General features: G+C 40.6%; 1 protein-coding gene across 3 annotated transcripts in view; it reads right to left on the minus strand.

The window, feature by feature from the left end:
- The window catches only part of AMBRA1 (autophagy and beclin 1 regulator 1), a 213,486-nt gene that overhangs the window by 178,897 nt on the left and 13,792 nt on the right, over positions 1 to 20,797 (minus strand). For all 3 annotated transcript variants that reach the window (XM_072986012.2, XM_072986011.2, XM_072986013.2), the window contains exons 2-7: positions 15,515 to 15,761; positions 14,969 to 15,027; positions 12,797 to 12,980; positions 11,906 to 12,078; positions 9,574 to 9,640; positions 7,102 to 8,576 (exon numbers count right to left, since the gene is read on the minus strand). In XM_072986012.2, coding sequence (XP_072842113.1) covers positions 7,102 to 8,576; positions 9,574 to 9,640; positions 11,906 to 12,078; positions 12,797 to 12,980; positions 14,969 to 15,027; positions 15,515 to 15,649 — 2,093 coding nt within the window. In that variant the 5' untranslated portion in view covers positions 15,650 to 15,761. The remainder of the gene's footprint in view (positions 1 to 7,101; positions 8,577 to 9,573; positions 9,641 to 11,905; positions 12,079 to 12,796; positions 12,981 to 14,968; positions 15,028 to 15,514; positions 15,762 to 20,797) is intronic.

A 20,797-nucleotide genomic window follows, 5' to 3' on the forward strand; every position in this document is an offset into this window, starting at 1 on the left:
AAGGATTAATTGGAGACTTCCTTATCCAAGTCAAATACCAATTGGGAGGTTCCCTCTTTTCCTCACTGCCACCAGTGGATTTCCTTTATCCACAATACATAAAGAACTTTAGTCAGACACTTGTCCGGTTACTGCCAAAATAACTTATTTATTGAAATGTATTAAATTTAATCAGTCACAGATGTTCTTTATTCAATGCATACTATCAAATCATTAAAATGTCATATATCTTGCCACATAACTAATCACCACCTGATCTATCCATCTTGACCAGCTTATCTCTATTAGTATCTGTTCTCACTATCTCCCGACTATCTCTCTCTCTCTCTCTGCAAGTTCTGTATCTCCTCTCTCTGCATCTCTTCTGCCAAACCTTCTTATATCTACTGACTCCGCCCCTCCACTCCTCTCATAGGCTCATGCAAATGAGATCCTGAATATGAGTGACACGAGTGACGTGGGGCAATCATCACAGTGTCCATTACTGCCACTGGCATAGAGCCCATACCAGTAAAGATCTCAGTGAACGATATCAGTTGCTGGAGTGATACTAGAGGTATAGTGTCCAGATCAAAAACTAGGATAAGAAAAAACTAGAATGGGGGGGGAGGCCTAAGGAGAAGAACATCCAAATGGGGGCTTGGAATGCTACTGCACACAGAGCAGAAACAATAGAACACAGTGCCCTGGAAAAAAGCAGATAACTGGAATTCTGAGTAAGAGCATTCAGCCTTACATTCTGCCTACAGTGGGGTCTTGACTTACGAACGACCCTACTTGCGAACAATTCAACTTACAAACCCGCCCTATAGGGGAAATAAGGAATCGACATACGAACTTCCCTCGAGTTACATACAGGAAAAAAGTGCCCCTCCCTCCCCTTAGAGGCTTCTGGAAGGGAAAAAAGGGTCAGAAACTTAAAAATAAAAGAAAGCCACTTACCAGGCCTTGGTAGCCCCCAAACAGGAGGAAAAAGAGCAGCAAACAGATAAAAGCCAACACCCAGAAGGGAGCCTGGCAGCCATTTTGTGTTTTCCCCCTGCTCCTGCACCCTCCTCTCCCCGCCTATCAGCTGATGGGCTGGCTCTGAAGAGGCTTGGGGAGGCTTGCTCAGCACCTAAAAAGCCTGCCTGTGTCTCTTTGTGCTGAAAAAATCAGCACAACATGCTTTAAAACATGATTTAAAATTGGCTTCGTTGAAAAAAAAAAGATTTCTAAAGTGCTTTGCAAACTGTTCCCTGCCTTCCTCCTCGTTTCCTGAACCTAAGGGGGGAAAAGAAAACATATCCCCCTCTAGTGGCAGAAGGCGGAATAGCAGCTTCCCATTAGTTCTATGGACGGAAAAGAGCAGATACAGATTAAATGGTTTTCAATGCACTCCTATGGGAAATGCAGATTCGACCTAAGAACTTTTTGACCTAAGAACCACCTTCCAATACGGATTAAGTTTGTAAGTCGAGACCCCACTGTACATTCCTTCTCTTGCAGCTTCCCATCACAAGCATTTATATTCAACTATGTGCCAAGCTTCAACCCCATAACAGTGGCCCACACCTGTTCCTGTAGTTTATTCCAACAGACCTTCCTCCTCTTTTACAGTACTTTTATTCCACCATGGTTATCATTAAATTACAGCCTACAGGCAAATCCTCTATACTTGAGAGGAGCAAGTTAGCTGGAATAGGGAGTAAGCTTTTTCTTGCCTGAACAATCCAAGCCAAATAAAAAATGTGGCACTCAGGACTCATGAGCCCTAAACCTCATGTAACTTTATGCAAAATCACTTTCCCAGCCTGAGCTGCCTCACAGGACTAATGTGAGGATAAAATGGAAAGAAGCAAAGACAGTTTGAACTCCTCAGAGGGAAGATATAAATGTAAACAGTGAATAACTAAATCCTGTAAGCATGTATACAAATAGGAAGGTAATCACAACCTACTAATATGTATAGTTCAGTTTAAGAATTCTGCTCTGAAGAGTAGATACCCATTGTGCTATAATGGATAGGGTAATGGACTAGGACTTAGGAGGCATTGCTCAGCCATGGAAAATCAGTAAAACCTTACATATCTCATTTACATTGAAAACCCTGTTAGAGTTACTCTAAATCACTTTACTTCATTTTTTTTTCCTTTTCCTTTTTTTCCATCTTGGACTCTTATAGTAAATTTGGGCCCCGCCTTTTAATGTATTTATGTTTTCATTTATTATATCTTTTTTTTTGTTTTTTGTATAAACCGCCCTGAGTAGACATGTTCTAGATGGGCAGTATATAAGTCAGATAGATTACATAGATAGAACAGATAGATAGATCGATTCCAACTTGAAGGCACATAACAAAAACTTTAAAGAACACACAAACCTGCACAAAGGAATGTTACATATGTATTCTTGAAGGCTTACATACTTTATCTTACTCTCCAACAATAAAAAAGTACAATAGGATAACTTACTTATGAGTAAACAATCATAGAACAGCACTAACTTAGGTAAGTACACTGCAGAAAGGTTACCAGAAGATGCCAAACACTGTGTTTTCCTCAGTTATTTTCCTCTCATACACTTGTAAAATTGGATAAAGTAGTTTATACAATGATACAGCAATATTTCCAAAGATTGGTTACTCTGGGATCCAATAAATACAGACAAACAGATGGTGAAGGCATCTGAAAACAAATGGGCCTGTCCTTCAGTTAGAAGTCATCTGAAAAACCCAGAAGAAAATTACCGGTAAGTCTTCACATCCCTTACTTATTTAAAGCAGCCATATGGCCTTATTTCACATTACAGTGGTGCCTCGCATAGCGAGGTTAATCCGTTCCGGATTAACCTTCGCTACAGCGAAACATCGCTGAACAGGACAGGGAAAGCCATTGGAACGCTTTAAACATCGTTTAATGCGTTCCAAAAGGCTCCTTTACTCACCGTTCAGCGAGGTTTCTTATGGCCGGCAACCATTTTCGCGCCCTCGTTAAGCGAGGGGAGGGCGCAAAAACGCAGCGCGCGGCCATTACGGAGCTTCCAGCGGCCATTTTGTCCGCCGAACAGCTGATCGTCAGGCTTCATTTTGCGAAGATCGGTAAGCGAAACGCTTACCGATCTTCGTAAAGCGATTTTCGCCCTATCTAAACGACGTTGAGCGATCGCATTAGCGATCCAAAAAAACGGATCGCTATGCGATTTCGTCGTTATACGGTGCGCTCGTTAAGCGAGGCACCACTGTACTTGCATACATTCATGCCTACAAATTCTTGCATCACACATTTATCCAGAGGCCAAAGTCCCATAGCAAGACCAGGGAATTTCTATGTACTAAGTCATCCTATACAGTTCATCCTTTCACTTTAAGGTCAAACCAAGTGGAAGAGGCATATGCTTCTTTTAATAATGGTTTTGGGTATATCCCTCCATTAACAAAATGAGAACAGAGATGCAAGTTAGAAAGCCAATTAGATGCTTATTAATGTCTGTATAATTAGCCTAAGATAATTAGAGCCCATTCAAAGATCAGAACTCTCCTTTCACACATGGCCAATCAGCAAAACATGATCCAAAGAGGGTCAACCTTCATTTAGTCATTACTAATACCATTCACTTGCTGTAGACACAAGCTTCCCAAACAAGCAACTTTTTAAACTTATAAAACAGGGCAAGAAAAACACTGCCACAAAGAGACTGCAAACAGATTCTGCATGCTGTTCTCATCTCCTGCTTCAGCTACTAACTCAATAACTGTACTGCGGAGTGTGACATCTGCTGGATGAACTAGCAATGGCCATTACTTACTATAAGGATATTTTCTTTTGCTACCCAAACTTTAGACCACCAATGTACCCTAAGGATTTTCCTTGGGAGTTACTTGTACTTCTCTTCATCCTCACCCTGGTTCATGGCTAGAATTCTACTGTCCCAGGGAACATAAGCAGACAACTGACCCACTAGTCTACTTGTACAACAGGTTAGCCAACATACTCCTCAGCTTCCACAGATCAGGGAAACAGCAACATGCCAGATGGTATGCAGCAGAATGCCTGCACAACTAACATGCATGGTTTTCTCCAAAAGGATTTTTGCCAATGAGTGTAGTGGATGAAACAGTGTTCCAATCTGGGGGAACATGACAAGGAAATACTGGTAATAGGTTGCCCTCTTCTCCATATGATCCTGATTCAGCAGTTTCCACATTTAGATATGTGACTCATCAGCCACTACCATTTAAACTCCCTCTTCACCTCATTTAAACTTCCGGTAAGGGGATACTCCCATATGTGGACACAGGGGTAGTAACAAAAGGAAATCACTGTATGATAAAAGCACATTTTGTCTTCATCATCAATTTAGAGCAAATTCAAAAATGTGTCATATTTTGACTGCACACCAATGATTATACCTAAACAGTCTCAAGATTCCAAGTATTGGCATGCAATGCCTTTGAAAGCTTCTCAGAAACTCAATCTGGTGCTTAATGCCCACTTTATGAAAAGGATGTACAAGTAGGTGCAGACTGCCATCTGAATTCCAGTTTCTTCCGTTGCTTCCTACTTCATTCTCAGCAGCATCCACCTACACACTCTATTGCCTCACATTAACTATCAAACAGGGATCACCTTCACCCTATTGCTTTCCATCATTAATAGAAAGGCTCTCCTAAGAACAACGTTTGGTTCATAGTTGCTTCCTGCAGCACATTTTTTTCCAATAGTTTCTTATTACACTGCTAATGGTAGGGTTCGAGTCTGAAAGCCAAATGGAAAACATTTCTTGCATAAGATCTGCTGACTTGGTCACTGCCCCTCTCCTTTGCTAGGAAATTGTGAGTAAAAGGTTGTATGTAACTGTCCATCCCCTATATGGTTCTTGGATAAAATAATACTAGCATGAGAAAGGCAAAGTGGTTCATAATGCTACTGCTTAGCATGTCTGTAGGATCTTCTTCTGAAGAAAAATATCTCCAAATGTAGCCAGAAGAGCATGTGCCATAGTGATTTGTCCAGAAGAGCTATAACAGCTGTATGGTACAGGAATCCACATGGACTGAATACCAGAACAAGCCAAGCACTGGGCTACTAGTTTCACACTGATTTAACATAACAAGAAGTATCTGTTCAGAAAATGACTGACAGATTTTCTGAGCACAGCTGCCAGAGCCTCAAAGGAGGTAGCAGAAAATAACCAACTATGACAGTTAAGACAACTCAAAGACTGGATCAGGCAGATCACTGGAATCAAAGAAAGAAGAGCCTGAATAGAGCAAACTCAGCCAATCCCCTCAGGAAGAGTTTATTTACCTTCTATATTTTAATTGCACTAGAAGAAAAGGGACTCCCAAGATACAAATTTCCCATACATTTGCCTCAGTACTCTTTCATGGTAAATCCTACTCACTGTCATTGAGTTCTGAACAGTTACTCCTACAGATGTTCCACTCATCTAGCACAAAATATAAAAATAAAGCACAGAATTGATACTGAGTAAATGAAAATGCATGAATACCTTACAGCAAAGATACAGAGAAGAAAAAAAAGACACATATTTGTATAACCAAAATAAGTACACACTGTATTACTCATATTTGTTAGGAATTTTCAGCTTACAGATGTTTTTGGAGCCATCACCTATCGCTTCCACAATAGATCCACCACTGCATTTACTTTACTTTCCCCCAAACACAGTCTCAAGGCTTCACGGGGCTCTCTGCAGTTTATCTCCACTTTTCTTTAACATCAAGAAATCCACACTCACTCAGTTCCCATCACAGATGCACCTTCTGCCTCTTCTGCCCCCTAGTGGCATCAGTACACCACATCAAAGCTTCTCTAAGAGAGAATACAAATCAATACTGTACTTTGACCAAATGCAATTTTTTTTCCTTTAAGCACTCTTGGGAATAAACCTCACAATTTTAAATAAAAGCTAGGTTTATGACAGCCCTGTGATAGATGACAAAAACTGAACTTTCAAAATGGTTGTCTGTGGTTCAGTATTCTTTTCCCCATGTCTTTCAAAGCACATCAGCAGTTCAGCTTGAGGTGAAAATCTTTTGACTCATACAAAAGTATCTGAATTGATACAACAACTGAGTACCAGTTGGCAAGTAGAGGTCTTTATACATACTGACAGGTGTAAAAGAGGAGATATGTATATAAACACTGTATAGACAAAAGTCACTCAAGGTTAGATTAATCATTTGCGAAAGAACAGACACCTGGTTAAGTAAATTTAGGACAAGAGGAGAATTTTTCATTTCACAAGGTATCAGCAGATTGCCATAACAGAATGTGAAAAATTAGGCAGGAATTTTAAAATAGAAGGATTGTTTTATCATCACCAAAATTCAACATATGTCTAAAAAGAATTAACAACTGTGCCCATTTCAACTCAGAAGCTGTTTTCCTGATGAGATAAACTCTCCCTATTTCTCATTCGCTCACCCAAAACAAAACACACTTAAGTTCCATTACTGCTTGTTATAGGACAGTCCCATTCTGTGTCCCTTCTACATTCAAAGAAAAAAACACTTAAAATATTGTCTCAACCACATACTACAAGACACTGAAACATACACAATTCAAACCCAATATGGTTTCTTTCACAACCGTCAACTGTTCTGATCCAGAATTTTTCCTGAAAATTACTGACCCCATTTTTGGCAAGGATGGATGGATTTGGGAGGGGGGGAGAGAGAAAGTTTTCACTAACATTATCAAGTAAAAATAAATTAAAAGTTACCCACAGAATTGACTGTATCCTTCTTCCAAATCAAACAGTTGTCATTGTTAGTATCTTGGTTAATTACTCTAAGCAATTATTCATTAATATGAAAAGGAAAAACTTTGAGGGAACTGTCATTTTCAACTACTCAGGCATTTCCTCTCAGAACATGTACAGTTCCTTCTTCCCCCATTATACCTGACTCTTCTACTTTAGACTGGACTGAACTTCAAATTCCAGATGATTCATCCACTGAGTTTTGCTGACAGGCTCATTTGTGATCATACCATAAAGGACAACTTCCAGACTTCCTATATCATTTGTACTTAATGGTATGCCTTCAAATACAGATGGATAAGGCATGAAAACAGAAGCATCCAACCACCTTACCTTCTAAGTGAATCCTCTTCTGAACTTTCCTCAGGCATTTCCTGGTTTAAGGCGTCCTGTGATACATTCCCAGGTCTACTAGAAGCAGTTTGACTGTAAACTCTTTCCCAGTGCCCCGTCTCCTGATTAAAGACCACTCTCACAGTCCTTTCCTCTGGAGGGTTAGAAGATCTTCCCAATGGCAGCCTGCTAGAGGAAGAAGTTCGGCTTTCCATTCTCTCAGGAGGTGGTAGCTGACTACTGCTGGATGGTACACCCTCAAATGTGTTTTGGACCTGCCCTGGTGCATAGCTGGGCGTGCTTCTTTCCCAACGGAGCGTGTCATTGTTAAAAGTCAGCAGGTTGTGACAGGCTCGACAGCGGTTCAGATGCCCCCGTGACAAATTGGAATTGTTCTCACTGCTATGTGGGGTCTGTTGATGAGAAGGACCAGGGCTATCAGGCTCAATGTTGTTATTAAGCACTTCCTGCGCCTGATGTGGCTGACTGGGCTCACCACCTATCCCGTGATCTAACTCCTGAAGCCTATCATATTCCAAGAAGAACCGCCTCAAGTCACATTGAAACTCATTGCGAAGGCTGGCTGGATTGCTTGAGCCAGCACTGTTGCTGCTTTCTGCTTCAGCTCCGGGAGCTGAAAAACCCCGCCCTTCTGTAGCTGACGTATAAACAGAGGACTGAGAGCTTCCTTCCTGCTGTCTCAGTACTGACAACAAGCTCACTGAAGAGGCACTGGTTCTAGGAGGAGGCATACCTTCCACCTCAGAGCGAGGGCCCATATTTAACACTGTTCGAGTCCACTCAGAACCCTCTAACCCAGAGGCCATCTCTCTTGGGTGGATCCTGGATGGATGGCCTGACAAAGGCCCACTAAGGGATCTACGAGTGGGGCCCAAGCTAAGGTTCCGCAGGGTGTTGCCAGCAGTACTGCTTTGCACAGTGCTGAAAGCAGATGGTCGGTTAAGGAGTCCCTGCTCCTGTTGTGCTGTAGATGCCTGCTCCTGGGGCTGGTAAGGCTCCATTTGCACAGAAGAAAAGGAAGTTCCCGTGGACCCAGAGGATGTGGAAGGGGCATTGTCCTGGGACGGGAAAAGAGAAGAAGGAAGTCTTGCACTAGAACATCGCCTGCAAAGGCACAATACCCCCAGATGCTGGCAACATTTCACTGAGGGATAACTGACAGGCTCACTGAGGCCATTATAGGCAGATGCTCTAGACGCTTCACTAGTTGGAGGCGGCGGTGGAGGTGGTGGTGGTGGCGGGGGAGGTGGAGGGGGAGGCGGAGGGGAAGGAGTAGCCGAGTCTTGCATGGCATTTTGCTCTCCCACCTGGATACCGGAAGAGCGGGAGGACAGCATATGCAGGAAATTATGAAGGAGCGGTGTGCGTCTCACAGGCTGAGACTGAAGGATGGAACGTTGCCGATAATGTGGCATTTCAGTACTATCCACAGGTATTTCCACCTCTTCATCATTCTGCAGAGAAAAAGGGCAAGCGATCAATCCTCTCCTTTCAAAGTAAGAAAATTCAAGACAACAACATGATAAATATTGCAAGAAGGAAAGCAAAGACCCTATCCTTAGATTGGACAGTGTTACTGAGAATCTTTCTTTATTTTTCCCCAAAAACAACTACTTTATAGTGCTATAGTACCCTCCAACAATAGGAGAGTTCTGCCACAAGCAGACTACAGGAATACATGCTCAGTAAAATGCTATGATCTACAAGAAAGAGACTTTGGGAATACCAGTGTGAATGACTGCAGTGACAAAGCAATCATCAGCTCAAGTTCAAATATTCTTGTAATCATCCATACAACGGGTGTGAACATATACAGTGGTGCCTCACTTAGCAATGTTAATCCGTTCCGGAAAAAACATCGCTAAGCGATTTAAAAAAGCCCATAGGAACGTATAAAAATGTGTTTAATATGTTCCTATGGGCTAAAAACTTACCTTAAAGCGAAATTCCTATATAGTGGCAGCCATTTTGGGTGCCTCTACAGCGAGGCAAAAGAGCAGCGGCCATTTTTTTGTGGCCGCCATTTTGGAACCGCCGATCAGCTGTTTAAAAAAGTTCGCTTTGCCATGATCACTTCCCCGCGATCATCGCAAAGCGAATTTTAGCCATAAAGGACATCGCTAAGCGATTGCTCCAGCGATGGCCAAAAGTCCATTGCAAAACGATTTCATCACTCAACGGAGCGATTGCTAAGTGAGGCACCACTGTATAGTTTCTTTTGCATATCTTTTCCAGTGATCTCCCTTGGATACTATTTAGGGCTATTTAGCTTTAACAATTTTCATGTATAATTCAGACCAACATGCTCAATTTTAAAAATGTCAAACATCTACAGTTTATTTAACAGCATACAGGACTCTACATAAAGAAACATCCTCAGTTTTTGCAAAAGCCCAGGCTATAGGAAAGAGAGTTACTGACCTTATAAATGAGCAAAAGGGCAATCATTACCTGTTGGTTGGAAGGGTTAACAATCGCGGTGAGTAAATAATGCCCAAGAGGATCAAATCGTACTAGCCTAGAATGAAGAGAAACATGCATTACCAACAGAACAACCTATTCCAGTTAGCAGTACTTTGGAGTCCCATTAAGGTGAATCTCTGGCATTTCTGTTCCATCCTAAAGTGTAAAGAAACATAACTTTATTATGCATTCTCAAAGGCTTTCACGGTCAGGATCAACTATCCCACACACTACACTAGAACACAAACTCCTGTCCTCTGAATAGCCTGCCACAGAGACTGGCGAAACGTTAGGAAGAGAAAACCCCAGAACACGGCCAAACAACCCGAGAAACCTACAACAACCATAACTTTATTAAAATGTATAAATATAGAAGGAAGGAAATTCATCTTCTCCTGAAACTCACTAACTCCCCAAAACACTACAGTCGGGTCTTGACTTGAGAACTTAATCCATATTGGAAGGCGGTTCTCAAGTCAAAAAGTTCTCAGGTCAAATCTGCATTTCCCATAGGAATGCATTGAAAACCATTTGATCTGTACATGCTCTTTTCCGTCCATAGAAACTAATGGGAAGCTGCTATTCTGCCTTCGACCACTAGAGGGGGATATTTTGTTTCTTTTTTTCTTAGGTCAAGAAAGGTTCAGGGAAGGCAGGGAAAATACAGTCCAGGCAGTACAGTACCAGGCAGTCTGAAGACTGTCTCCCAATCCACTCTCTAAACGCTGGGAGGAGTGAGGAAGCAGACAGGCACCCTTTTCACTGGCCAACAGTTAACTGAAAGTTCAAATTTTGCACTTTCCCTGCCTCCCACGTGGTTTTTTTTTCAGTTCTTAACTCAAATCTAAGTATGTAAGTCAAGTCAATATTTTCCTATGAGAGCGGTTCTTAAGTCAAAATGTTCTTAACTCGAGTTGTTCTTAAGTCAAGACCCCACTGTACCATACATCTGAATTATGCATCTACACAACTCAGCAAAAAAGTATATATATTTAACCAGAAAAAAGCTATGATAGAGACAGACCACATGTAGTATATTCAGAATTATGCACAACCACAGCAGCATGCGAACATTCTATTACAGAATACGGTGGTATTTTCAGATTCCCAGAACTCAATGTTTTTGGAAAAGATTTAGATCACCATATGTGGTAGAGAAAGCAGGAGGTTAAGTGTCCAAACAGCAAATTTTGCACAGCAGCTTGTTCACTTTTTAAGTATAACCAACCCCTCTAAGCAGATGATTCACTGCTGGCCCAAGAAGGAGAAAAAATTCACCTTCCTTCCAGTCTCCCCATATGCATTTATTCTGGTAAGCTGAGGTACCCTCCAGAGCAGATTAGAGTGGTGGTACACAGGACTGCAGGGGAAAGACTGAAGTATCCTTGTATAACAGACAGTAGTGGATTCTGCACCATGAATTCCAGTTCCAGAGAGCAAGCCTGTGCATACAGACTTGCTGTCGCTGAAAGTTCAGTTAAGCTTATACTTCTTTTTTCTAACCAGAACAAAGCCCTCTAAAATTTGTACCACTTACACAATTGCAGGACTGTCGTTTACTTTGTAACATACAATTTTTGCTTCATGATGTTTTAGCTAAATTATTTAATTATTTCAAATTGTAAGCATAGTAATTCAGTGCAACATGACTTTATACTCTGTATTTCTGAATGCAGTATTTTATATTTATCAAATTCTTGGTGCTTTGAATACATTTTAATCCCGCCCATTTCCTGCTTCTTCAGCCTAATGGCCATTGCTGCAGAGAGAGATTTGCCAAGGCACAAGTTTGTGCACTAAACCTCTCTATGGACTAAGATCTTTTGGCTACAGCTATGAGAATTCTGGCTGGAGAACGTCTTGGTAAATTTTGGGAGCTCTAATTAAAAAAAATTGGAATGTGCCATGCCTAATTCAAGACCATTCTTGAGGCTGATTTCTCAATATGACAAGGTCTGTGCTCTTTTGCGAACAAATTTCTTGATGCTATTCATAAGCAGCTGTTTAATTTTGCTCCATGCTTGTAACAGCACCTCAAATGTCAGTAGTTCATAAGTGATGCAGTCTTACCAAGTTGTAGAAGAATGAACTGCTGGATAGCTCAGTGGTTTAGCTATCTGGCTATGGAGGAAGAGGTCAGGAGTTCAATTCCACACTGTGCCTCCGAAACATGGGCTAGACTTGATGAACCGTAGGGTCCCTTCCAGCTTTGCTGTTCTAAGATTACTATTATTAACACAATTATCCTAAAATTTTTGTCTAAAAACTGTTCTCTTACACCTTGTTGTCTGACTAGATCCAGATACACAGGATAACTCACCGGACCCGCTCCATTTCACTGGCTGTTTTCACAACTGCAAAAGGCTCCCTGCGGCTCCAGTCCCAAAAGTGGATTTCATTTGCTGTTGCAATTAGTAGGAGTTGGGCCGTTGGATGGAAAGCCAAGGAAGCAATGGCATTGTTGCTGTCTGTAAACCAGCTCTCACTTCCACCCTGAAACCAAAGAGTCAGCAATTGTGAATGGTTTTGGGGGGGAAATGCAAATAGAATTCTATAATACCTTTCTTTTTATTCTAAATCAGACCCGATAAATACTTAGGGGCTCAGATCCTATAATGCTTTATCACATACATTTTATATTTCCTGCAAGAAAGAATCATAGAATTTGACAATTATGTTATCTTATGGAACTAAAAGCACTCTGTTGTGTATTATTTGCTCAGGCTACCCAAATGGCACCAGATATTACAAGGCATTTCAACAGGCCATTCAAAATGGCACAAACATCTTACCAATTCAAAATCATCATGAAGCACTACTGGCACAAACTGAGAGCCTTATCTAGAGTCTTATTTTTTCTGTTCTTGAAACGTATACACCTTTTACTGAAATGTGCTTAGAAACCGGCCCAAAAACATGTTAGCAAAATATCATTAGCTAACAAAGATGGCTGCTAGAGCCTGAAATCAAGTTCAGATGCAGGCAAAGTCTGGCATTTCAGGATCAGAGAGAATAAAATCAATACAGAACATCAGGTGACATTTAGCAGAGGAATGATGTCACTGGATACAGCCACATCGTTCTCTGAATATCCAAGTTACTTGAAGAGAGTGGGAAGAAGGCACAGAAACGAAAAGCACACACTATAGTGGTAATGCATAAATCAGCCCTACTGAGAAGTGGAAGAAGACATGCACTGAAAGGAACTTACGTGCAAATCCCAGATTCTAACCTCTCCATCAAGGCACCCTGAAGCAATAAGCCCTGGGATGGTAGGATGAAAGGTTACGCACCATGGTGTGCGTCGATGCCCAACTAGAGAGTGAACACACTTGCCAGTTTTCACCTCTGTGATATAAATATTGTGATTCACATGTGTAGAAGCCATGAGGGTCCTGGGGAAAGAAAAGCCCCATGAATATTCAATGAAGTGGGGTATCATTTAGCAAGTCATATTAGAAGAAGAAACAGAAGGATACAAATTTGCACAGAGAGAAAATTATTATGGATCTGTGGAAGGAACGTCAAGCCCAGCATCAAAACCTCTCAGATATTACAGCTCCAACATCAACTGTAGAGAACTTTAAACAGACACAGATCAACAATAAATCAACCAATTGTTCGTTTATTTACAACAGAACGTACAGTACTGTGGTTATAGATACATTAACAGAGCTATGAATTAGTAAGCACATTTTTAAAGAGGTGAAATATCAGTTTCACAACTGTTCATTTATTTTTATTATATGTCATACATATCAAGCTTACTTATCAAAACAGCCTTTTTATTCTTCTAACACATACTTTCAAAAGATCTGATAACTCTTAAGACAATGGTTGACTAGTCAACTATCTTAATTTGTTTGATTTGGGTTTTTTAACTGGCCATATGCCAAACCAGAACATACTGAGCTTACTTTTCCAATAGAATTAAATGAAGTTTCTTGCCTCAGTAGCAACTTTACTCCAACCCTACAGGCTAACCACATTACCCATTTTCAATTATCACCTCTTTCTGACACATTGCAGCAACCTCATTAGCACATGATCTGGCCTATGTTTCACTGTACAGCAATCTCACAAATAAAAGCCAGTTCCTGGGCTTCATCCTTCATAACTAACTGATTCCTATGTGACTAGGCAAAGAATGAGCTAAAACAAATACCTAAAATCTACTGGTAGACAATACTTTGATTGGGATCAACTTGCAAACACACAAAATATTGAAGCTTTTGATCTCCCCTTAAGTCTCCATCAAGTTAGACGGTAAAAAGTCAGGGAGGAGGAGAGAAAAGAGTATGGAAGGCCAAATGCATGACCTGGTATTTCAAGGCGATTCCAAACATGGAGAACAAGAAGCAAACCAAGTCTCAGATTGGAAAATGGTGAGTCAGACAGTGATGAAGACATAACTCTAACAAATGTGCGTGATTCTATCTTGTATCACTTTATGAAACCAAATCAGTGAAAATAAAATGTGATGTCTCAAAAGGTAGAAAAGTGAATCCTACACTGAATGCAAAAGTGTACTGCACAAACCACAGAAGGCCTTATAGTCACTATAGGATCCATGTAAAATGGGTAAGCCACTGTGGCATTTCAAGTATTTTTGGACTGGAATTTCCATCACCCTCACCACTGACTATACTGGAGCTGATGGGAGTCGAAGACTGTAAAATATAATTCCTCCCATCCACTCTCATGACAGAGAATATGGCAAGTTCCTGACACAAAGCTATTCAAAATCCTATTATCTAATTGCCATTGTCATTTATTTAAAAGATCTCTGATAGTGACAAGCAGCATCAAACAATAAAAACATCAGTAGCACTTGATACAGTAGTGCCCCGCTTGACGACGATAATCCGTTCCAGCAAAATTGCTGTAGAACTAAATCGTCGTCAAGCGAAAGTAAAAAGCCCATTGAAATGCACTGAAAACCGCTCAATGCGTTCCAATGGGCGAAATACCTCATTGTAAAGCGAAGATCCTCAATAGGGCGGCCATTTTCCGGTGCCTGTAAAGCGAGGAAACACAGCGGGAGCCATTTTGAAACAGCGGCCGGCCATTTTGAAACCCGACGATCAGCTGTCTTGATCGTTGTAAAGTGAAAAATCGTTTCCCGAAGCAGGGAACCGATCGTTGTCAAGCGGATTTTCCCCATCTAAACACTGTTTTGCGATCGCAATAGCAATTGCAAAATACTCATCATGAAGCGATTTTGTCATCTACCGGGGTAAGTGTCTAGCGGGGCACCACTGTATTATGAAGTTGAAGTATACTTTGTCAAACCTCAGCTCCAAGTTCTCTGGGGAAACTTATCTTTGCAAACTATTCTGAAAGAGAGTGTTTAGAAGAAAACAGAAAAGAAGTAAATATATACCTGTCCGGGCTGAACGCTAGAAGGAAGGTGGAACGTGGACTGTCCGGTAACTCAACCTTCTGAAAAAATCAAAATACATAACATTTACTGAGCTTAAGGTATCTTAAAGTACATACCTGATTCACCCCAACCCTCTCATGAAGCCAACACAGGGAAATGAGGCCATGTTCATAATACTTTACTTCCACAGTAATGAATGAGTTATTTAATTTCAAAAAGAATATTACTAATATTTGTTCTGATATGTACCAAACAGAAATATTTAAGCCAAAGCCAGCTACCAAGCAAATATACGAAGCTCCATTACCCACAGATAAAATGGCCACACACTGGCTACAGCTTAAAGCAAAAGCACATGCTTTGGAACAGGTTCCAAGTTCAGTTCCTAACATTCTGAGGTACAGCTATAAAAATAGTCCTGTCCAGAACACTAGACATTTCGGACAACACTGAGCTAAAATGTCTGTCCACTCCAATGTTCTGCTGTAGAGTTAGGCATCTCGCCCTGTTTAGGCCATCTTACAAATGTGTCATCAAGAACCTTACCTTTCCCTCCCATTTCATCCAACGCGTTTTGTCTTCCACTAGCTCCTGCAGAAGTCGTTGCGCTCCCAAAGCTTGTGTACCTCGTTCTCGGCCCCACAGGATTCGCACAGCATTCTTCTCTGGCACAACCTTCATGGCTTTTAGTTTCTCAGTGCAAAGGAATGAGTCACAAACAAGCGCTGGATCAGAAAAGCCAAGAATCTACAAAAGGGCCATCTGCAACTTGCAAGACTCTCTTCATGGAAATCTAAATGGGGAAGAAATATTTTCTAAGTCCAAACCTTACATTTCCAAAGGCTGATAGTTGTCATTATTTATATCCTACATCACCCAAGTATTCCATCATCATTATTAGAATATAAAACAGGGGAAACCCGCATTATAGCTGCAGTACATGCAGCACGTCTTATTTATTTATTTCTATCCTGACTTTCTTCTTAAAAAGAATCCAAAGCGGCTTACATCATTAAAACTTCAGGTTGCAGAATGATTGGCTCAGGAGAAATAATTTCAGTTCAGACATACCACAAAGAATGTTCTGCAGTTGGTAATCCTGAATATTTTTTTTCTAAGAAATTCTTCTTCTGAGACTTAATTTGTATGATCAGCAACACAGAGTTATTATGGTCAGGGATTTAGCAGATAGAAGGTCCCACTCTTAATAGGAATACAGTACTTCACTGTTTAATTGTCCAGTCTGCTAAACAGATACTCTTGTCAAACTATTTTATTTTAATCACAGAACTGGCATGGTACTATGAATTAAATGAGATTCATTAAAAAGTGGCTATGCAGAGCTGCATTTATGTCAGCATAAATATTTCAAATGGATTCTGGCCAACAAATAAGATAGCCAAACGCATTAAGTTTAGTGTTGCCATGTCACTTTTTGTCTTCCTGTCTCTATAAAACGTAAGCCTTTAATTTCCTCAATAGTTCCATGTAGGTTTTGTCACAGGCAGAAATCAGCAACCGAACCAAACTACCCAACAATTAGGTTGAATCAGAATATATAAGTTCAGATCAAGCACACTAGGAACTCGATTTCCAAAGAGAAGGATCTGTTCAAATACTACTGGCAGCTAAAGCATAAAGCATGAAACTGGAGAGTTCTCATTACAATCTTTATGAGGAATTACCAAACTGCTGACCCAAGTAAAGTTATCAACTGCTTAGAAAGATGAATATTTTAATGAGCAATCAGAAATCTTCCTTGCTACAGAAAGCTGGCAGTTTTCTCCAGAGAGTCTCTCAAATATAACAGATCAAGTTTATGTGAACTCAGTTAATCTGTATATATTTTATTAAAATTTCCTAGTCTGTGTTGAGCACAATTAAGTCTTCACTGTGTTTTGGAGTAGGGTGACTGATTCTGGAGGCAGTAGTATAAAAATGACAATGTTTCAAGTTCTCAAGTTTTGCTTTCCAAAATATTATAGGGCTCCCAAAGTATGTGATGTGTTCAAGGAACGGCCACCATCCCAGTAAGTTTCCATGGCTGAACAGGAATCTGAACCCAGGTCTCCAGAGTCCTTGTCTGATAGTCCATCCCCTAGAACCTATACCACACTTTCTAAAAAACATACTCGTTTGTTATACAGTGGTGCCTCAACTTACAAACGTCCCTACTTATGACCATTTCGAGTTATGACCAGCTCCAGCCACAAAATTTTGCTTCTACGTGCAACCAGAGCTTCCATTTACAAACAGAAAAAGGCATGGGGAAAAGACAGGAAATTCAAATTTCTAACTGTAGGTGGCGACAAGGCTGCTTCTTTGTAGTTCTGCCCCCAGTTAGAGAGTGTGTGCCGGAGGAGGCTTGGGACTGCCTCCTTCTGCTTCTGAGTGATCGTGTGTGTGTTTTTGCAGGGAGGCTTCAGGCTGCCTGGTAAGGTAAGGTGCTGTTTTCTACTTTTTAAAAACTGTTCTTGGTGGTTTTGCAACGTGGCTTGGAGCTGAAGGGGTTGTTTCTGTGCCATGATGGGTCTTGGGGGGGTTGTTGGTTGGTTGGTTCCCACCCCATTTCCAACGGGTCTTGGGGGGTTGGCTGCATTTGCGGGGGTTCCCCATTTCTGATGGGTCTTGGGGGATTATTTGTTTTTTTGGCTTTCCCCCCATTTCCGATGGGTCTTAGGGGTTTGGTTGCTTTTTGCGTTTTCCACCCATTTCCGATGGGTCCTGCATGCTTCCCTTGCTTTTTCCTTTGTTTTCTTTGCATTTCCAACCTGCCCCCTTTGTTCCCTGTGCATTTCCGATCTGCTCTGTTTGTTTTCTGTGCATTTCCAATGAGTCTTACATGCTTCCCGAAGCAGGGAACCGATCATCGCAAAGCGAAATTCCCCCATAGGAAACATCGTTTTGCGATCGCTTTTGCGATCGCAAAAACGTCATCATAATGCGATTTTGTCGTAAAACGGAGCGCTCGTCTTGCGAGGCACCACTGTATGTCCATCTTCTGGAACATATTATGGTCATAAGTCGAGGCACCACTGTAATGTAAGTAAACCTTAAAGCTTAAAATACAATACCAGATCCATACTTTTACCATGAGATTCAAACTAGGTTCTCTGGAGAACAGCAATGTATCTATAATACCACTCAATCAGTTACTGTATAGTTACTTTATGGTTTCCAGGGAAGTTGTTTCACTTTTCAGTCTCTTCCATTTCCTTTGTTCTTAGACAGAAAAACCATGCATTCACACACAGATTCGCACACGAGAGTAAATCGGTAACTCAGGTATGTGGAAAGAAGCAAGAAGACATGAAAGACTTTCTGTCTTTACACTTTAAAATACAGAGAAACCCAAAGTCACCCATATAGCAACTTGCTGGATAGGTGGAAAGCAAAAAATTGGCTACTGCACTACTCAGAACTCCACCATCATTCTTCTTTTATCCCCATTCTGTATTTTCTCTTCACACAGAAATCTGTGCACATTTTATACATCATTTCTGATATATATTTTGCTAATGGATGCAACTCTTTAAATTCAATATGCATTTGTATGCATTGTAATGACAATTTTCAAGTATGAGCATGGCTTCAGATGGATGTTTTAATTGTTTTTCCCTCTGAAATGCATGGCAAACCCCAGGCCTCAGGCGTATACTGATTTCCAAAAAGAAATTATTCTCCCCTTTTGTTGGCAGTTGAAAATGGGTACTTCCGTATGTAAACACAAATCAAACGTCTTTCCATTCCCACCTGTGGAAATCACTAATCTAACACAAAGAACATCCCAATGCTCATACATTGGGCACACTCTTCAACATTCCAAATGAAGATTCAACATATTCTACCTGGCAAAGGAACTTAATGCATTTTTAAGAAAAGTGTTTTTACTACATTAAAATACATGCAGGATAGTTCCAGCAAATAAATTAAGGCTTGTTTTCACAAGCATACATTGAGTGACTAAAAGTGTTAGTTTAGCTTTCATGTCAGCACATTAACCTAGCTGAGATACACCAATAACCCTGCATACCATTGCAAAGGTTGAATATTGTGTACTGTTGCTTGATTTGTTTTTCTGTTGCTTTTCTTTGACAGTACTTTCAAAGTATCATTCCAATGTACTATGCATTAAACTTCTCCTCATGGTTCAGATGTCCCAAATTATCTATATGTATGACCATTTTAAAAAGTGTGAGTTGACTTTGATAAAGAAAAAAAAATTAATACCTGAGGAGGGACGTTTTGAGAGGCTCAGTGCCTTCTGTGTTTTGACCATCTTAGCTGCAGAAGGAAGAGGTGGTTTATGGAAAAAGGATGAACTATAGGGAAGGGGGCAATAATGGTTTAAGATCCTACATCAACCACTGTGGAGGCAGAAACCATTTCCTATCCCATTAGTTTGTCACCTCACCTCCTCAGAGCAGCCAAAAAACAGAAAATTCAGTTACAATAAGAAAAAATGTTAACCTACCGGGACTTGCTGAGCACATGTGTATTTGAGGAGGGATTAAAAATACAGTGAAGTTGAGAATGGATGCCTGCCAGCCCTACAGTGGCAGCAGTATCTGGATATATGCATGTACACTGATTTGTGGATCAGGGGCTAAATTTTGTATTTGTGTTTTGGAACCACATAAGAGCATCTGGTTGCATTTCAAACAATCTAGTTTTAAGCTGGACTTGGAAGCATATGGGGAGGGGGAAATGAACACATGTCACATGTTTACTGCATCTGCATTAGGCACAAAAACATTGTAAGGCTAATTCTGCTTGCTTTGGCACAGGCCAAATCCAGGCTCAATGTCTCTGTCAACCAAGAAAAAAGTTTCCATATGTAATCTCTTATGTGCAAGAACTAAATTATTTCTTACATTTATTTACTTGTTAAATGCAGCTATTTATCAGGAAAGCCAAACTATTAATAAATGCCTTCACTTTTTGTGTAAAGCCAAAATTAATCTAGCCAAACTGCTTAGCTTTATACTTCCAATCTGTAAAATGGGATCATACTTGCATCTGTGAAATAGAAAATTCCCGTGTTTACGAATTCTGTGCTTCAGCAACCTGGACAACATAAAGGTTTAAGTTTTATTGCTTAGCATAGTAAGTAGCAACTAGAGCAGGCCCAATGAATCAGCAGGTATTTGGTGAGTGAATTTCTCACTAAGTTCTGCTGATTCAGTAGGCCTACTCTAGTTGTGATGTACTACACTAAGCTACAGGATTTGGGCCACTGTGAGATACTGTAGACCTGAAGTATAATACTAGACTAATAGTATTTAAGAAGAAGCTGGTGTACTTTTCTTAAATTCTTGCTGTGAATTAAGTGAGTAGTCTGAGTCAGTGACCTACCGCTGGGCCTCTATGTTAACAGAGCAATGCAAATAATTCTTTATAAGAAAATGTAAGAATGTACAGCATATTCGACATAACTTGTACCTTTGCTGCCATGATGCAGCACACACAACTGCCTGTGCCCCAGAAGACGTGTGTAAGACATAAAAAATATACACGCATGAGATAATAGTCTTCTGATTTGCAAAGAGGCTGGAGAACTGTCATGTACAATGATGGTACATACAGGACAGAGAATCTGGGGGAAAGCAGAATGGACTCAGTGAATGATTTGAATGCACACACAGAACAAGGAATCATATAATTCTAATTAGCCAAAGGTACATGTCAAAGTTCCTCTCGAGAACCAAAAAAATCAGGCCATAGATCTAGTACCTCACAGAAAGAAAAAGTCGCATTCATTCAGCAATCCTAGCTTGTTTGGATTAAAAAGATCATTAACCAAAGGTGGTTAATGATCTTTTGCTGTCC

The sequence above is a fragment of the Pogona vitticeps genome, chromosome 1, assembly GCF_051106095.1.
Source record: "Pogona vitticeps strain Pit_001003342236 chromosome 1, PviZW2.1, whole genome shotgun sequence".
In the NCBI taxonomy this organism is placed as follows: Eukaryota; Metazoa; Chordata; class Lepidosauria; order Squamata; family Agamidae; genus Pogona; species Pogona vitticeps.